Source organism: Anser brachyrhynchus, assembly GCF_964034855.1.
Source record: "Anser brachyrhynchus genome assembly, chromosome: 8".
Classification (NCBI taxonomy): domain Eukaryota; kingdom Metazoa; phylum Chordata; class Aves; order Anseriformes; family Anatidae; genus Anser; species Anser brachyrhynchus.
The window spans coordinates 8786814-8806187 of record NC_137702.1 but is presented as its reverse complement, the minus strand read 5'-3'; the positions used below and the strand labels follow the sequence as shown (position 1 = coordinate 8806187).

The 19374-nt window shown below is 42.6% G+C and overlaps 1 protein-coding gene across 10 annotated transcripts in view; it reads right to left on the bottom strand.

The window, feature by feature from the left end:
• The window catches only part of TRABD2B (TraB domain containing 2B), a 286108-nt gene that overhangs the window by 114707 nt on the left and 152027 nt on the right, over positions 1–19374 (bottom strand). For all 10 annotated transcript variants that reach the window (XR_013954405.1, XR_013954406.1, XM_080602716.1 and 7 more), the window contains exon 3: positions 12677–12823. Coding sequence is in view for 8 of the 10 variants with exons in the window: in XM_080602716.1 (XP_080458842.1) it covers positions 12677–12823 (147 nt within the window). In the remaining 2 variants the exon portion in view is untranslated. The remainder of the gene's footprint in view (positions 1–12676; positions 12824–19374) is intronic.

Sequence of the window (19374 nt, the reverse complement as noted above, 5' to 3'; positions counted from 1 at the left end):
TTCACCTTTGAAGTCAGTAGGAGCTTTAGGAAGAAGAAAGAGGAAGGGTTGTGGAGTGGTTATGACACTATCCTGAAAAAATGGGTCTGTTCCCATGGGCAATACAAATCTCATGCATGATCACAAACTTGTCATTTGGGTTTAGACCTTCAAAGCAAACTCAGCACTTAACCTCTACTAAGTATCTTTGAAGCATTTGGCATTATTCCTCCTGTCTCTCAAAAGCCCATCTGTAAAATGGGGACAGCAAGACTTTCCGACCTGAGAACAGATGTTACATACAAGGCACTGGCTGAATCTACTTGTAGAAGACAGGACCCCAAGCAAGATCCAAAATCAAAGATGACGCTTAGCGGTAACCTCTCTTCCCACAAATACTTTGTGGAAGAAGGCTGGGATTCTGCTGCAATCATTAGCATAAGAGCTAACAACATACTTCAGCTTAGAAAAAATGTATCAGCCATATCTCAAGATCTATACTATGCTGTCAGCTTTGTCTACAGAGACAGAGAGAAAGAAAGGGGAAAAAAAAGAGAAAAGAAAAATATATTGGTGCAGGGTCTTTTATCACAGTTAGGGCTGACTGCCAAAGTTCGGCTGAAACTTCATAAACACTGGATGACATTTAAATACATTTTCTTATTTACTATTTTTTAATATTTGGACAAATTTTCTGGGCAGAGGCACAATGCCAAAGCTGTGAATGTCGATCTGAAAATAATTTTTTGGACACACATAAGCACCTTCAACTTTGTAAAACATTTTTTTCCCTGCTTTGGATCCACTGGCTACAGTGGAACTGCTATTCAGTCCAGTATCAAATCATAATCAGATGTGGAGGAATAGTGTTTTTGTTCCTACTACTATATGTTGTATTTCTGTCCATTTCCCATTCCTTCAATAACCCCTTTTAGCCTCATTCTGTTCCAGTGATGCTAGCCTATTCCTGGAATGTCTGTTCAAACAATAGGATTATGTCAACAAAAAATCAGTACCACCAATATCAGATTAAAGGGCTGACACTGCCTGTGTGCGGGCAGAAGTGACCTTCATCCACAATTCAGCTAGAGATGGAGAAGTAGCTCAGGTAGGGAAATGGGAAGCCAATCAATCCCTGCCACAGAAAATAATACAGTGGTCTCAGCAACCCCGTTTAGGAGTGGAATGATTTCAAATATACAGAGGCAACCAGTTTCCTTATCAGCGTATGCCCACACAGCACTGTGATTTCCCTCTTTTGGCATTAGGCACCAGTTGTACCCTAGACAATAAAAGCCACAGCTGAGGTGAAGTTTGATTGCTTCAAGGCAGATAGTCTGAGAAAATTTCCTGTCCTGAAGCCTTTCCTGACATTATCTTCCTCTGTCTTGCTCAACCCTCTCAGCTTAAGAAACCCATCGCTCCCTGTCTCCCAGTAAGCAGACAACTAAAGGCTTTCCAACCTCACGGCATGTGCATCATTGAACTCCAAACTGCCCCATGTACAGTGCCATCACTACTCCTCGCATGGGAATCTCTTAATAATAATGCCTTATGGCCCCTCTCTCCCCTGGGAGTTCACAGGCTAGACAGAGAAAACGGGAGGAGACTCACTCCGAGTCACAAGAGAAGACCATGGCAAGGCCATCAGCTTCTCAAGTTCCAGTCCCGCATCTAAACACAAAGCCCATCCATCTTTCCCTGACAAGACAGCTCAGCCTCCATGCTAGTAATCCTTATCCAGTTGTTACACCACCACCACCATTTTTTTTAACATGATAGCCATTATATATCATTAGCTGCCCGGTTTATGAGCTTTACGTGGGCAGAGGCCAGGAGACAAGTAAAGGATCACGCTTCCCAAGATTTTTCCTGTTCCAGCAGGTCAGGAACTTTTATAAGGTCTAGAGCAATACCCGAGATAAGAATCTCAAGAGCTGACAGCATGGCTTACACGGGCTTCCGGAGAGCCAAAGCAGCATCCTGAAACCCTCCAGCTCCTCCGGGAGACCGAACAGCCCTAAATTCACACCAGCACTTGCTGGGTCAGAGGCTGACATCTGAGCTCCAGTTATCACTCGTTTATGAAGGGAGGATACCCTCCTGTTAGCCAGCCTTGACAGGGCATTGTGGTTTTTATTGCAGTGCTGAAAAATATACTACCCTGGACTCAGAAGACACCTGTTTCTCTCTGATTTATGAACCCTTCTGGCATCTGGGAGAGCAATATCCACTTACTGCAGCCTCTGATACGAAGAATTCAAATAGAGCAAAGTAAATGGGCTGCAAGAAGAAGCGTCTCCACGAGGAGGACGTGGCTGCTGGAGTCACAAACTCTGCTGCCGACTCGGCTGGTTTTCCTCCAGCACTCCTGAGTTTCCATCCTGATCGAGACCTTGGCCAAGAAGGGGGCGGGTGTCTGGCTCTTCTGATTCAGCCCAGAGTTGGCAGCTGCCAAGGAGACGAGCTTCCAGTTCGTTATGCAAAATGGAAACCAGGACTGCAAAATGGTGTCTGATTCAGGCATGTTGCAATTAGCCCGTCCTTCAATGCCTGCTGCTTTAAGGTGACAATTTCTGATTTTTAAGCATCACAATTTGAAGTAATGTATTAGAAGCCTGAGTAGATTGTAAAAGAAGTCTTAGATTTTCAGGATAAATCAGCCCCATCTCTCCTTTCCCACAGCAAACACCTACCCATGATGGGAGGTAAGAGGGTATTATAGGCACTTCCAGCAAGTTTTGGAAGACAGGGCCAGGATAGGGATGTTGGTTTGGTGGATTTTGTGCTGCTAAGTTGGCTTATCAGAAGCATGCCCTGCCACCAAACTTGGATACAGACTCGGACTGACTGGAAATCACAGAAAGCTTAAACATATTCCCAACCCGTGCTCATCCAACTTTGTTCCCCCTGCCTTTGCAGAATGCAGAGCAGTTCTCGAGAGACAACTCTCTCTTCAGCCAGCGGCCTGGAGGTTTTGAGAGCATGTCAAAAAGCAGGTGAGCTTCTCCCACCCACGCTTGCCCACCCACTCGCCCACCACGCTGCCCTACTGCGGCCACCCCTGCTCCAGGGAGCCCTTCGGGAACTGCTCTGGGGTTTGGACCAGCTCAGCATTTCCACTGCAGGAATGGATTTTCCATTGCGTCCCCTGGCTTAGTGAGAGCCTGCAGTGCCCCAAAGCCCTGACAGCAGGAAACAGCAGAAATGGCAAGGCAAAGGGGCAGTCGCCTCTCCCTCAGCAGAAAGTGTGGTCTAGCAGACTGGGAGCTGAAGGAGAGGGGCTTCACAAACCCTGAATTATTTTCTGGCTCTGAGTCATTGCAACTTGGATACGTTGCTGCGCTTTTCAGCATTTCTACTCTCAGTCCTCTCTTTTAGAGGGCTGCGTTGCACTGTTAAGGAGCCCCGTTCCCATCCCGCAGCTGGGTGCTCGGGCTGCTGGGCAGCAGCTGAGGTCGGGGTGTCTCACACCTGCAAGCCAGCAAGCTCAGCCCTGCTCTTTTCAATGTGTTCTTGCTTTCATCTGCTGCCAAGAAAAAGGGCAGAAGGCTAGCGGCGCAGGCAGCCTGGCTGTACCATTTTCCTTGGCAATAGCAGTGGCAGGAAGAGGAGAAGAGCCTCCCCTCCTCTCCCAAACCCAGTACTGCAGGGCAGAGGGCAGCACCAGAAGCCCATCGAAAATACCAGGATGAGGCTGGAGGGGAAAAAATGCAAAATGGAGGGGAAGGGAAGCGAGCGAAGGAAAAACTTGAAGGACAAAGACCAACAGCATAAGGAGATTCAGTTTAAGAGCAAGTCTGCTTCTTGGGACCAGGTCAGGGCAGCCATGTCTGGCTGTGAGCTAACCCCTGCCCGCCCACGTCACTGCTCAGAGTTCATGTATGTGTTGCAGATGCATTGCAGATCTCGCCAGAAAGCTTTCTGTAATTGGCCTACCCGATTAAAAGCTAGCTTGGGTATCACTTAGTATGGCATGGCAATTTTAGTGTCCAAAAGGGAGATCTTCAAAAGGGAGTTTCAAATTAGCAAGCTCAGCTCCGTGAAACACAGGAGCATCTAAATTTATAAACGGAGGAAAATTACAAATCAAAGAAGACCAAGAGGGAAAAAGTAGGCTGACAACTGCTGAATTCTCTAAAGATAGCATGTGATACTTCAAAAAAAAATCTGCAGGCGAAACAAAAGCTTCAGAAGCCACTGCTGGCCTGACTGTAGACTGTAGAAAAAGAAGGAATAAAGGAAAAAATGAAAAAAGGGAAAAAGGAAAAAAAAAGGAAAAAAAAAAGGAGAAAGACCACAGGGATGGGTTGTGCACCTCACAAGCAGCTTGGGGGGTGATACTTTTATCCCTGCTAAAAAAGGACTTTCAGCAAATCCCTGCAAAGTCATGACCTCCATGTATGTTTTCTATTTGTTTTTCCACACCAGCTAAATAGTTGCTTTCCAAGCACTTGGGGAAAAAAAAAAAGCTACACCAACCCCTCCCCCAAAGCCTCCTTCCCCACCCCAAGCCTGTCCCTGCTCCCCTTGGTAGCGATGCCAAAATATGCAGCCGGCCCCTCTATCTGAACGAATGTTTTGATTAAAGAAGTCTTAACAAAACAGCCAGAACAATGATCCCGGCCCCCTTTCTGCGAGCTTAACCCAGCTATGCAGTGTATATTTAGGACCAGATTACAGGGACCTGCTCATTAATTGAATAAGGATGACAAGCCTGCAGTGTATGCAAATAAAGGTTTGGGTTTCAGTGGGGAGGGTAAATCTTAACTACCGACTGATAACTCCTGCCCCACGTAAAACCCGTTTAACATCAGGATTTTTTTGAGGCCAGCTTTCATGAGCTTGCAAACATATGGAAAAGTTCAAGTTTTTCTATTTCCCTTCCAAATGCTTTGTTTCCTTTGACAAAGAATTTTTTTTTTCTATTCTGACACTAAAACCATCACCTATTATATTGCCATGACACCCAAGGAAAGGTACTGATCAAAAGGCAAAGCAGGGCAATAAAGTGAAAAAAATGGGGCCAGAAGGTTTGTTTTGGGGGTTGGTTTATTAAGGCATTGCAGTTCTTTTGCCAAAGATATTTTTCATTTTGTCTTCTGTTATACAGTGGGAGATCAGCTGGCCAGCAGTGGGCACAAACTCGGGTTTGCTCATCTTGAACATATATTGTCAGGGCTCTGCCATGAGTTTCTTCCCATACACATTTGGTAGGGTGCTAGGGAAAGCCTGAATGCTTACGTGAAGTTTGCAACCTGATTTTAACCCATGGGATGCATGACCCAAAAGATACAGTTTGCAAAATTTCACACATCTTAGCAAGGAACAAAAAGGGAAACGCTCGTTGATAACGCAACAGCAGCTGGACCAGAGGCAAGATGATGACTTTTGAACCAGCGTGAGATTGGGAGTTTGGGATTGTTTAGGAGGTCTAGAATAGGACATAAAGGTGCAGAAGATTGCCAAGAAAGCAATTCAGAATGGAATCGGGACCAATCAGGAAAAAAGTAAGGAATAATTTAGGTGCGATCAGTTAAATAGAGACAAATCCTTGAAACTGTTTTACCACTAAGCGGTTAGAACTGTACATGGCTTGACTTTGGGCTTATCAGCAATCATCTCCCCTCGAGAAAAGAAGCTCCGGGTCTGAAGTCACTATCAGGGAGCAAAACCAGTTTACACTGGAGAACCTGATCTACTGGGCTCACTATTCACTCTTGCACAGTAAGTGTTGGACCAGGAAAGGCTATGTCAAGGAGTACCCAAGAACAACAACTTTTCAGATAATGTCTGGATACTAATCCTGCTAAGTCAGCCGGGACAACCAAATTGACCCCCCCAATTTTTCCCTCCCTGTCTTAATGAGGTGACAAACACATCCTCTGGATAAAACACAAAGAGGGAAGAAACATTTTGTATATTCAACTCACAAGATATTGTTTCAAAAACCAACAAGTCTTTCTCATTTCTCTTGAAGAAGTCTTTCCAAGAAACACTTCATAAACCAGCTCTTTTAAAAGAAGGGACAGTAAATGCTTTACAGCAAACATACAGCAGTGCACAGAAAGCAGCATGCTACCACCTTCAACTTCAAATGTTTTTCCCAGTCAGTTTCATGCTCTTTCATAGTTTATTCCCTTACTAAGAAATACAGGTAGTCAACAATCCTTAAATGTTTTTAATGTAAATCAGCCCTTTTCTGTAAGCAAATGTTTCTTTTCTAGTAACTCAGCAGTCTCTGAAAGAAAAATCTTTGCCTTTAAATGTCTTGTTCCAATTTTTCTCCTGCTTTCTCTCACTCTCCCATTGCCTTTTCCATGGAAACAGAAAAGAGGAAAGAAGGAACTTCCAAGTTAGACAACGCTAAATGCAAGCACACAATGAAAATTTCCAAGCAAGAACCTATTTTCAAAACCTGTAGCGTGGAAATTATCTGGGAATGTTCCAGATTATTCACAAAAAAATAATCTCTGCAGTGTTTTCCCCAGCACTGTCATCAACAAGTAGACTTTCACAATCTGGATCTGTAACCAATTTTCTAAAATACATAAGCCAAAATACAATATTGCTCCAATCTGAAATCCTGTTCTGACATAATATGAAAATTAGACTCTGAAGATGTTGGCCGCCCTTTTTTACGGCTTTTTTACTTCCAAATGCTCACAATACACCAAGACACGAAGCTGTGACTCAGGTGCAAGTGGAAAGAACGAATGACCCCATCACAGCTGATCAGGAGCTCTTCTGAACTATGGGAAAGCAACATCTCTCCAGGAGCATCCTGTACTACAGCCAAGAGAAGAGAAGGCGGGAGACATCCACCGCTTGCTCTTGGAACACAAGCAGATCTGAATGCATGTCACCAAACACCCAAGCAACGTTGGGACTGCCATCAGTTTCACCAGCAACCTATGCTTGTGGAAGTGTTACCGACCCCTCAACCTGGACCCAGAAACTCTTGGGACCAGCTCACTTGGTGCCTGGGACAACCTTGCACTTGCTTTGCTGAAAAGCCTATAATCACTTTCCCTGGAAGGACGAGAAGCTGTGCCAGTTCGTCTGCACTTTGTTACAGCTGAGAATGATAAGATGCTTCCAAAGTGTTGTGTTACAATAGCTGTGCCTTTGGTTTAAGGATTTATCTTCCTTTCCCATAGATAAAACTCCATTCCTTGGACAAATTAGGTCTGCTTATCATTCAACACTCTACCTAATGGTTTCAGCTGTGTGTTTCTGAATTTATTGAAGCTGGGGCATTCCACAGATAGCTTTCATTGATTTGAGGAGTGAGCCAAAAATCCAGTCATATTTTATCCAAAATGAGAATGGGGCAAATTAATGATATAATTAGAATTATCAGGACTCTTAAATCTTAAAGGACAGGTTTAAATGCAGAATAACATTTTTAAAGGGGTATATAACACAACCTGTTCATGAACAGCAAGTATATTGTGAAGTGATGAACTAAATGTTTTCTGTGGTTTAGGGAGGTTGAGTACAGACATGCTGTTAGTGTATGGATCTCTAATATCAGGATCACCACATGCTTTTCAAAAGGCAATGTCCACTACCCAAACAATGTATTTCTGCATGAATCCATGGCCTTCTGAACTGCAGAACCAATTCAAGATACAGGTGACATAATTCCAGCAAGTTATACAAAAAGCTCAGTTGTTTATCATGGGCAGAGCTTTAAGAAGGAGTCACAATGAGCCCTCAGCACCCAAAAGGGGTTGAGACATACCTGCAAGGCCAGGGTGGTCACCAAGCAACTTCATTGCATAGCCTGCCTTTCTGTGTAGGATGAAGCAATAACACAACCTCTCCTGGCAACATGAAGATTGTTACACTCAGGTGAACAGAAAGCATATAAACTGCATTATTCACTGGTCTAGCTTGATTTGTTCATTTTCATATGGAAATACACTCAATTACTTCAATATTCTCTAAATTATTTCAATATTCTCTAAAAGAGACACAAAACACAAGAGGTCTCTGGATGAAAGATGCTTTATAAATGGCAGGTATAACCCTTGCATTATATTGATAACCCTGAACAGGACAGGCAAATAACAAGTATGCAAGCAGTGGGACCTGGCTTGAAGAAAAGAGTCTATAATAAAAGCAGTGTAGCGACATGCATCTGGTATGCCAGATCAGCAATGAGAGAGGAGAAACTACCCTGTCCTGGACAGGAGCCTTCCTTAGGTCAGAAGAATGGCCGAGGACAGCAGAGGAAAAACTATAGCTGGAGATCACACATATAGTCTTTGCAAAGGGTTAAAGGAAAAATATCCCCGTAATCCCCTCTTTATAAAGCATAAAAAAGAATACAAGGAAACATAGAACCGGCAAATCCATACTGGCAAAGATGAAGCTGCTTTACAGAACTGTCCTTAAACAACTGAACATCTCAAAATTGATCACAGAATTAATGGGTACAAGATAGCCCTATCCTATCACGATAAACCTATCCTATCTTTAACTTAGAATATTTTCTCTTCAGTATCATGTTGACCTTTTGCCCAGAAACTCCAGCGTAAGTCTCTTGATTGAAGAAGTCACAAGAGAACCAAGAGTTTGCAGAAGGCTGAACAAGCAGGAGAGATGTTTCCTACTCCACTTTTGGGTCACAGTCTAACTGAATAAACTCAGCCTCTTTAAATTTTATTAAGTTTGAATAAGGATTTATATGTTCAGAAAAATGGTGGTTGGAAACAAAATTAAAAAAAAAAAAGGAACAGAGACAGAGAAAAAGAGAAAGGAATGAGGAATGTAATATAACCACAGAAAAGCAGAGGTGTTTCCCACTTTCACTGTTCTTAATTAAAATAAAAAAATATTAAAAAAAAAAAAACAACACTAAAACTGAGAAGAGTTTCTTTAGTGCTCATCAGTGCTGATTTCTCTGGAAAACTTCAGGGATTTGGGGGCCTGCTCCCACATCCCATTTCAGACACCTCGCCCCGGCTAAGCCTGGCTCCCCAGCCCCAAGGCAGGGAGCGGCTCCCTGGGGCGGTCTTGTCCTTATCCTTGTCCTTGTCCCCATCCCTGTCCCTGTCCTGGTGGTCCCCATCCCCTTCCCCGGGTGCCAAAGGAGCTGTCCTCTGACCCTGTAGCTGAACTCCTGCTTCGGTCTAGGAAACGCCCCGTTCCTGTACTTTTCCTCCCCAGAGCACTCTGCCTAGGCACAGAGGCTACTCTCTCCTCCCAGATGCCACAGAAGCTGATGAGACCAACGCTGAGGAACCACAGATCTCCCAAACTCCCTCAGCAAGGCTGAAGAGGCTCAGGAAAGTCATCCATAACACAGAAGATCAATGACATTAGTATTATTATTTCTATTCCTTCTTTCTGCTCCAAGATGAGTTTTGCTGTAAAGGCATCTAGCATCTTGCAGACAGCTACCGAAGATGCTGTGTCTCACAAGATTGATGCTAGAGGAACTTAGCAAGTTACTACACGAATACTCCTCTTCCCTGTCCCACTGTCCCCGGGGTGATGCTGGATTTTCCCACCTACTTTCCAGCACGTTAGTTACCGAAAATAGCGGCTTTGAACTGAGGGAACTGATGGACAGACTGACCTTTGTTCTGCAGCTCCCACTAACCTTCAGGCAACCAGCAGGCACTAGTAACCTTACAAACAGCCCTCAAACGAACCCTCAAAGAGTGACAGTCACAGCCTTCTGCAGGTCTGCACAGTCCCATGGTATGGAGCTGAATTTCTGACCTCACCATTCAAGTAAGCGTTGAGTCTCATGAACACTCCTCTATTTCTGATCTTTTGTTTGTTTTTATGTGGTATTTTAAAGTTGCGTTAATGGTACCAGGTGCAAGAACTTGCCAGACCTCCGAAGTGCTTTGGGCATCCCTTCCAAAAGCACTTTGATGCTCTTGTCTCCAGGTCAGGCACCCATACCAATCCCAGAAGTTCAAGCGATTGATGCATCCAACTTGGGATATTCAAAGTTTATTTATTTTTTCACTGTTCTTGTGCAAGTGCACTGTTTCACTGTGCACTTGCAGGCCTACCATTTTTGTCACCTGATGAGGACTGCAATAAACTCTCGGCACGTGATATATCGCTGTGCTTAGACTTAATGGCTGAAAAGAAAGATCCCATGGGGAATGCTTCATATGTAACATTTAAGCCAGGCTAATCAAATTTGATAACTGAATGGCAAAAACTTTGTGGCAGGGAGATCATCCTTGCAAAAAACAGATAGAGTAAACTTTGGAATTACCACTGGCAAAAGTTGACCTGAATAGAGAGTTGTTTTAGGTTTTAATTTTCTGTTTTGTTCTGCATGCAATTAAAAATAAATGGTATAAAGCTGGTTTATAAAAACACTACCAAACAAAAAACCTCTTTAACCAAATTAAAAACAACAACCCATGAGATGAAAATACTCCACAACATTTAGAGTTCTTCAGGGACTAGTAATATATACAGGGATTTTAATTTTCCATGGCCTGTAAGTGTTATAATCTCTATCAACTGTGTGTACTCTGGGACCATGACTAACACCACTGCTTGAACTCTCATTGGTTATGTATTCTTTCTTCTTCCTTTAACACTGTTTTTAAACTCACATTTGATCCAAGAATTTGCAGGGATAAAAAAGTTTTTACAGCGTTCTTTGCCTCTCAAGTCTAAAACACAGGTCTGTTATAGGACATTGTGTCAACAAATCACAGATGTCTGTGAGTCAATGCAGTCAGTGTGAAAGGGCATAACTTGTCTCAGGGACGCAGGCTGAGAAAAAACGCTGGCAAAATTACATTGTTTGATAGCCACGAAAAGATGACACAAGATATCCAGATGTCAGGACTGTCTTCGTGATTTCATGACTAGTATTTCTTTCTTTGCATCCATGGCAAATATATTAGCACATCTTGCAAGAGTTATTTCTTCAAAATCATGATGTGTTTATCTCATGTGCTTGCCTTCACATTACAGGAATTGTTAGTTGTCTTCTCCAGGATCTTCTAAAGTCCTGAGCTCTCTAACTTTTTCAACTCACACATCACGTCTTTACAGACATATTTTTACCTGAGTTGGTTCCTCCCTTTTCTTTTCAGGGCTGCCCAGAAAGAACAGCTCTGGCAGCTTTGGTGCTACACAGACTTCTCCTTTAGTACTGCCAGGTTAACCACACTGCCATGTCCTACTTAGGCATGCTAAAACAATGCTTCACTCTCTAGGACTGGATTCACTGCGAGAGCAAAGAGATTTGATCCCATTCATTACCACCAACCACTCTTTCTACTATTTGAAAATAGTAACGGGTTAGGGAAAAAGAGGAGATATGACCATTTGTCTAGAATTTAAGGATCTCTGATTGTCCAAGCTGATCTCTTTCTGCCCATTGAGGGGCAGGTTCATTCTGTGATAGATGACATGGAAAAGCTGCAATGGATGTCTTACACTTCTGCCTAGAACTTCTAAGAGGGGCATACAAGACCACTATGAAAGCATCCACATTGTGGAGGGTGGCTGTCTTACAGGCAGACGGGGCCATCCTCACTTTCTCAGCTGTTTCTCTGAGCAAAAAGTGGCTCACAGAGCCCTGTGCAACTCAAGATAACAATGGCAAGGTAGGAAGTCTCAGAGGCCTCCACCTAGATTGACAGACTGAGCTCACACTGTCTTAGTTCTCTCCTGAGGTCACATAATTATCCTTGATTTCCATTTCCTAATGGTAAACCACTATCATAATTTAGTAGATTTTCATTGGCAAAACGTATACAATACTGCCAAAGGTTATACAGGTCCCCTTTAAGCAAGTCGTTGCACCTGAGACAGGAACCTCGGGACATTTATCAAAAAAAAGAACTAGAAGACAATCAAAGACAAAGTTTTCATAGAATTAATGGGAAGGAAGAAAGAGGATTCTAAGCATTAAAAGAGAATCCCAGAGTTTGCCATGAACTATCAGACTAGTCTGAAAGCAGATTTCTGCTCCATTGAGAGTCTTTAATAGCACTGGATAACTAAGATAAACAGAGACTGAAGGGCTGCCTGAGACACATACAAAATTATTGAATTATGACATGTTTGAGAAGTTATTTACTTTATAGAGTATTTACATAAGGTTCACTTCCTCTCCAAATATAAGCTCAAATATTACAAAGCTTTTTTTTCCCCCCTTAATGAGGGGACCACATTCAACAGCCCCACAAACATCCATAATTAACTTTTTTTCAGGCACATTCCTAGGAAAGTTTTCCAGGCAGTCACTTCCCCAGAGCCAGAGCAATACCAAGGAAACCCCAGTCTCTCACCAGGCAAATGTAGAGAAGAAAACACAAGGCATCAAAAGGAACAGGGAAAAGAGGAGATGGGGTATAAAGTGATGACCCTGTGACCGGAGTTTTACTTTTTGCTGTGCTATAGGCACCTGACAGGCCTTATGCCAGGCTCTTAACCTCTCTGTACCTCTATTCATCAGCTGAATTAAACACTTTGTTGTCATATGATACCTGTAAGAGGGGAGCTATGTATGCGTTTATCTGGCAGAAACAGATGCCAAGCATTTTAACGAACAGAGGTCACTGTATCCAGTGCAGAAATTTTAGATCAGGGGCTTTGGTAGGAGAACTCTTCCTGCCTTTTAAGGGAAAATACCATTGCTATTAAAACAACTGATTTATTCTCAGTTAGCTGGCCCATCCACAACAATTTTGCTTACCTGAGAAGTGTCGTGATTGAATATGACGGCATTCAGGTCTCCACAATTATAATGCTTGATGAGATCTTCAGTGGTATACGGGGCCTGCAAACTACCTGCTCGGAGACTTTCATGTTGGAGCAGAGTTTGGTTTAGAGCAAACAGCACCTGTAGAAATGCAAACAATAAAAACAGGAGAAGAGTTAAAGATATCAAGTATCAAAGAAGCAAAGCCTTAAAGGCTAAACTTTTAAAAACTCGTATGTGCCTGAAGTCTGTTGACCCATCCTGGCACGCAGCAGTAAGGAATGATCTTTAGGTATTCCCAACTGGAAGGGAATTCCATCCTTCTCTAATAGAAGTCCTTATTATAGGATCCTTGATATTCTTCATAAAGTCTAATTTCACAATACATACACTGCTTGGAACTCATGGCCAAGTGGTCTGAGGACATTTAGGCACTCTCTGCACATAACTTGGCTACGTGAGAGACATTGGAATGAAAAAGTCCCAGAAGTAGGAAGCTTCTATTGCCTCTGTTTCCTGACAGCTAGCTCAAATCCAAAGCCCAAATAAAGCTGGAAGATTTAAAAAAAATAAAAAAATAAATCATAATCTTAAAAACTTAAAAAGTCCCTGTTGTAGCAGGGGAATTTCTTAATACTTTTAATACCAGAAACTTTAGGAAATTCACTATTAGTCTCCCTTCCTTAGTCTTTCCCCCTTCACCTACCCTTTTGCTAAATGAACATATATATTGAATTGTAACGCTGTCAATTGGATTTACTTCTGAAAAACCTCAGGTATATAACAAATATGATCTGAGATTTTCTTTTCTTTCTTTTTTTTTTTTTTTTTTTAAGGAATGAGAAAATAAAAGTATCTCCAGGGCATTAACAGCCTCTTAATAGGAAGCCGTTAGATGTTAACTAACACACACAAATTCTGCTTGAGGGAAAGCAAATGTTTTTTTTAATTTACTTTTTAAAAATATAAAGATGGTCTTTCAACTGAACCTGTTATACCCCAGTTCTGCAATTGGTTCCCTCTTAAGATCCAAGCCTAAGAGATTTCCTTGTTCAGATCTAAGGGTCTCTTCAGGCTTTTCTACAAAGAGATCTAACTTTCCCAGGACCGTCGCCTAAAGTTAAGCATCTACCTAACTTAGTTTTCCTGTAATTTAAAAAATCTGCAAAAAAACACAGCTTAAAAATTTCTAAGCTTTGAAAGGCTCTGAGCTTTCTCTTTTTCCCCTAAGGGCTACAGCTCAAAGAGGAAACGGTTCATCCCAGGATTTCCTGGGGATTCTAAACATTTTGACTAATAAAAATAAAAGCTTAGAAAAACTTTGACAGGAAAACCGAGAGTAGAGGTTTTCCCAAAATGCTTTTAGTAAAATCCTTCTCATTTTTGATTTTTTAAACAATGGATGTTGTTGGATTTTTATATACAAAAATGTGTACACACACACACATATATATACAAACAACCAGAAGAACCCTGAGCATAAGTCAGAGTGTTTTATGGTAAAATATTAAGGAGATGATAAACAAATCCTTCCTTTATTCCAAATGCCTTTTTTTTGGGGGGTTACTCTGGCTTCCTGAGGAAACCAGTGCTCTGTGTTCATGCTCTGCCTCTGTCTCTTTGTTTCCTCCTAATAAATTTGGAACCTATTAGCTGATTTCAGTCATATTTGCAGAGGGTTAGAGGTCTTAAAGAAAATTGCCTGCATGTTCCTTGAAAATAAGCGTCTGGTTGCAGAAAAGGCCTCAGTGTGAGTTCACTTCATATAAGACACCAAAGACACCACCATGAGAGAGAAGGAGTTATTCAGAGCTTGCCACAGGAGATGGACCCCAGAGTTCACTAGTGGCAGTGCCCGTGTCAGGACATTCGTGTTCTTGCTCACTGCCCCCGTGTTGCAATGGGACCTCGAAGTGCTGGTGGCCAGCTGAGCTCTGGCACTCTGCTGACACCGCAGGGAAGCTAATCTCTGGGTTCAAGCAACTGCCCAAAAAGCAGCTCGAGAGATTTTATTCTAGGATGGGAGCTGAAAGTAGAAACTGAAGCTCTTGCATACGCTAAAGCAAAATTTCAGCCACCTAAGCAGATTTCTAGAGAAGTCTTGCTTAATCACACTGTAATCACCGTGGGTTTTGGTTGGGTGGCCCAAAACACACTTGAAGAGATGCAGGGTCTTGTAGCAGTCACTTGCCTGCTGGATTTGTAGGCTATTTCCCCCAGAGTCTGGTTAAAGCCATCTTAAAAGCTGCATTTATTTTTCCTTACTGTTCAGATAATGCCACAAAAACAATGCTGCTTCCTTCCCTTCTCCCTATCTTAATATCAGTGACCCCACGACCTCCAGCCTAAACCTCTATCTGAGTTAAATCTCCCAGAGGTGCCTGAGATTACCGAACAACTGATGACTTCAAAATAAACACACTTAGAGCGACTGCCCATACACAGTCCCACCTAATAAATACAGCAGACAGTATTTGTTCTGGGAAGTGATGGGAAGTTAAGGGTTTGGCTCTGGGAAAGTGCATTTTTATTCACGCAATTTATGAACCTCACATCTGCGTGCTTTGAAAGCCATTTTTGCGCAGCTGTCTCTGGCCCTGAATTGCAAGCGATCAAACACGGACAACAGGAGGGGTTTTTCACCCTGCCAGGAGGAAGCCTTTTCACCCAATTGGTGTCATGCTCTGGAAAGAAGCATTCAACACACAGATTTTATGAGCATGTTTGGAGACACCAGCTCGGCCCTTATGGCAAACCCATGGGTCCAGCTTTATTGCTGAAGAAAGCAGGTACCACCAGCCCCACGAACCACTGGGCAGTCTTTTTAGCAGCACTTTTGCATAGCCTATTGCCATCTCATGGATAAGGGGTCTGTACCAGACCAGCTCTTCCCTGGCAAGGTCAGAGGCAGACCTGTGACAAGGCGAGAGCTCTTGCATTATGGGTGACCTGCAATCAAGGTACGCCCAGGAAGGGGGAGATTGGCAGGGTCCTCAGGTTTAATTTCTTGGTGAACAAGGCTGCTCCATTTCTTATATTCATGCCATCTGTTCTCCCCACTACCCAAGAGTACCTGTGCTGCCACACTGCCTTAACCTTTGGTCCTTGGCCCCACTGATCTTGGACACTTCAGTTTATTTTGTTAAAATTTATAGTTACCCCAGTTCTAATGACTGCTCAACTCTGTGCCCATCACCTTGTTTAGGAGGCAATACTATGGACTTTTAACCAAGTGGAAAGGTTCCTCAGGCCACCTCTTCGGTTTGTCTGACTACAGTCCCAAATGGTGCCACAATGGTATCTCAGAGGCCGTCTTAAAATAAGACAAGGAAGCCTTGTTACCATACTTCAGTAACATACTTGAGTGGTCCCAAATATTCTTATGAACTATTTTGCTAATAAAATAGAAAACAAATTCAGATGTTACAACAGAAGAAATAAAATTTGCGTTAAACTGAAAAGGATCTGTGTTCTTCTGGTGCAATTGCTATTGAAAAGACTTGAGACGGAAAGGAAACCCTGAGAAAACTCTTGCACCAGACTCTGGTGTGCAGATAAATTTCATTGTTATGTGATGGAGAAATCACTTTCCATTCCTAAACTTACGAAGGCTGAACCATAAACACTGCATTCACATGACTCCAGTAGCTGGAGTTACAGGATGACCCCTGCATAGAACCATGATTAATAACAATACCACAAAAACAAGTACTTAAGTTTCATGCTATGATGTCATCTCTTGGGCAGGGAACTATTGTTTTCTTTTGCTCTCTCTTTTGGACAAGTGCCACCACAAAGCAAATACTAAGTAAGCATTACTGGAAGCGTTTGGGTGACTATATCCCGTCAGAACCCACACTGCCACTCAAGAAAAGAAGTGCCCATTCTCCTGCTCGGTTCAAAACAAACCACAGCATAAGTATTGAGCTATACTGCTCTTCTGAGATTCTTGTTCTGTTGTTGTCATTCTCTATACTCAAATAGAAAATCAAATATACTGTTTCAGTTCAAAATAATGGCCTGGAGAAAAGGGGAAAAAAAAAGAAAAGAAAGAAAAAACCAAGTCCCTGATTTTCCAGATTAATGAAAAGCAATAAAAGTGTTTGCCCAAATCTGTTCAGTTCCATTGGTTTCCAGAAGACGGGTTTCCCCTTTCCTTGAATCTTTTGCACTGTTGCTAGGAATTAGTGAGCTGTGAAACTCACCTAATGAGGTCAGCATCAGGAAATAGCTCTAAAAAAACAGGTCCTGGAGGAGCTATAAAGGACTCTCTCAGTGTCCAAGAGAAATCCTGGATGCATCGGCACATTGTACAGCCGGGGCCACTGGAGGAACGCGCCTGACTTTGTTGTTGTTGTTCCTATAAAGGGACAGCTAAGGAAAGTGAAACTATTAACTCATCCACTGGAATTTCTGCTCACAAAACCGTGCCCCCTGTTAAAGCTCCTCATAAAAGCCTTTCGGCTAGTTGGTTCCATATGTTCCCCAAACCCACAGTTATTGCTTCTGAAAGGCAGGAGTAGTTAACAGTCTGCGGCTTGGCACTGACCAAGGAGACCTAAGGACCCTGCTTTTTTCTCTCCCTTTCAAACTACCAATTAACCAGTTTAATAAAACAGTTTGAATCTGACCAAGGTGCCTGGAGAAACCCCTAACAATGGCAGATCCTACCAGGTTAGTAATGCTGACACGCAGGCATGACCTGGTGAAGAGCATTCATGCTAATAGCTCACAGCCCTGAGACCATGACTGATTTTCTTGGTGCTGGGAATGCTACGGGGAGATAAGAGCTCCAGCTTTCAGCCCTGCACACCCAAAGGTCCCGAGGAAGTATTTAAGTTGACTTCTAGGAGCTTAGCACTAGCTTCAACCTCTTGACCTTTCTCTTTACACAAACTTCCCATGATGAACTTTGAAGTGCTAAAGCCATTTTTTTTTTTTTATTATTTTCTTAGTGTTTCATTGAATCGAAGCATAAAACAAAACAACAACAAACTCTGAAACAGTTCCTTGACAGAAAACAGTGCAATGTGCATGGGTCCCCTGCTCCTTCAACACCAAGACTTCAACACGCCATTGCCATAGACCAGGAAGGATTCTCCTGGTTGACAGCAGCTCTCATTCCTTCCCTGGGCTGACAGTACTATACTACTGCTTCTGCACAAAGTTTCTGGCTTCATCAGAGCTTGAGCGTGTATATAATTTACTTGTAGCCTGGAGAGCAGCTGTGCGGGGTTTTTGTGGGTTACCTGATAGATACAGGTCAGTTAGCTCTAGTTTGTTCTCTTATATACAGGTCTTCCCTTGTACAAGGCAATTAAGACAACAAATAAAGACAGTGGAGTAACACTCCCAGCTCAGTTAATTTCCATCCTGATAGCACTTGAGAAACAATTTATCATTCCTAATACATATACTATAAATGTCACACGTTAAATAGGCCAAAACATCCCCAAAATGTTGGGGACAACAGAACAATTTGGTTCTTTTTCTCCATCGGTGGCAGGAGGGAGCAGTAACTGGGCAGGATTACTCTCCGCTTTGGTCAATGCCCAAATTCAAGCTTAGGCAAATAGATTAAGAAATAACAGAAGGAAGGATTTGCAACTTAATCAAAATTGAAACACTGAAAGGGATAGAATTACAGCTATTAAATTTGCAGTCTAAATGTATTGCTTTTGTGGATTTTGTATGCGGGATTTACTTGCATCCAGTACTCTTACATAGATCTAATTTCTTAAATATGACCTTTTTGGTTAGGCTTGTAAATAAGTGACTAAAATCCCACTTATCCCGGAAGCCTTGAGGTTTTAGGTCTATGTTTAAGAAATTTGCTGGTTGAGGACCTGACCCTGCACAGATTAACATGAGAAATTTTATTCCCTAGGTTGTACTGAGTTCAGTAGATGAATTTTGATGGCTGAACCTACCCAAAAGGCTAAATATTTGCAATGAAAGAGTTACACTCCAAGCAGCCTGATTCAGCAAGTGTTTTCCTGGTTGAAGTGCAACAAGTGGCAGTGGCCACCTCACTGCCCGGCAGTGAGGACTTGCAGGTCCAAGTGCTGCCGGTTAGGCTTCTGGGCTGCAGTCTTAGATCTTGTAAGCAAGAATGTAAATCAACAGCACAATCAATTCATACCTCTGGCATGAGACTGCACTCTCAAAGGGAGACAATTTTTTTTTTTCTTGTTTATAGCTGAACCGAAAGTGGCACAGAAGAAAATGGCTTCTAACCAGGACTCACCTAAACTATTCAGTTCCGGGACTTAAAAATCTGTTAGCCTCCGAGACAACAGAACACTGCCTATGAAACTGATGCCCCCTCCTACTAGTAACCTAAAAAAAAAAAAAGAAAATCAGTTCTTAATCAAGTCAGTGGCCCTGATGATGTAAATTGTTTTCTTCCCCTTCTTTACACATTTGACACCAGTCCATGCCAGAGGAATAGCGATTCTTCCAGGGCTGAGTAGCTGGTAATTGGGTTTGATTTTAAACAGGCTCATTCAATTTTCAGATAATAAAGGCATCAGAAAGACCATTAGAGAGATAACAGGCACTCCCCTGATGTGAACGCACCCAGCTCTACGAGGAGAAAGGAGCTGGGCTGTGCGATACCTGATGATAACTGTCAAACACCTCCAGACCAAAAGAAACCCATAGGCACAGAATAAATTCTCACCCAGGACAAA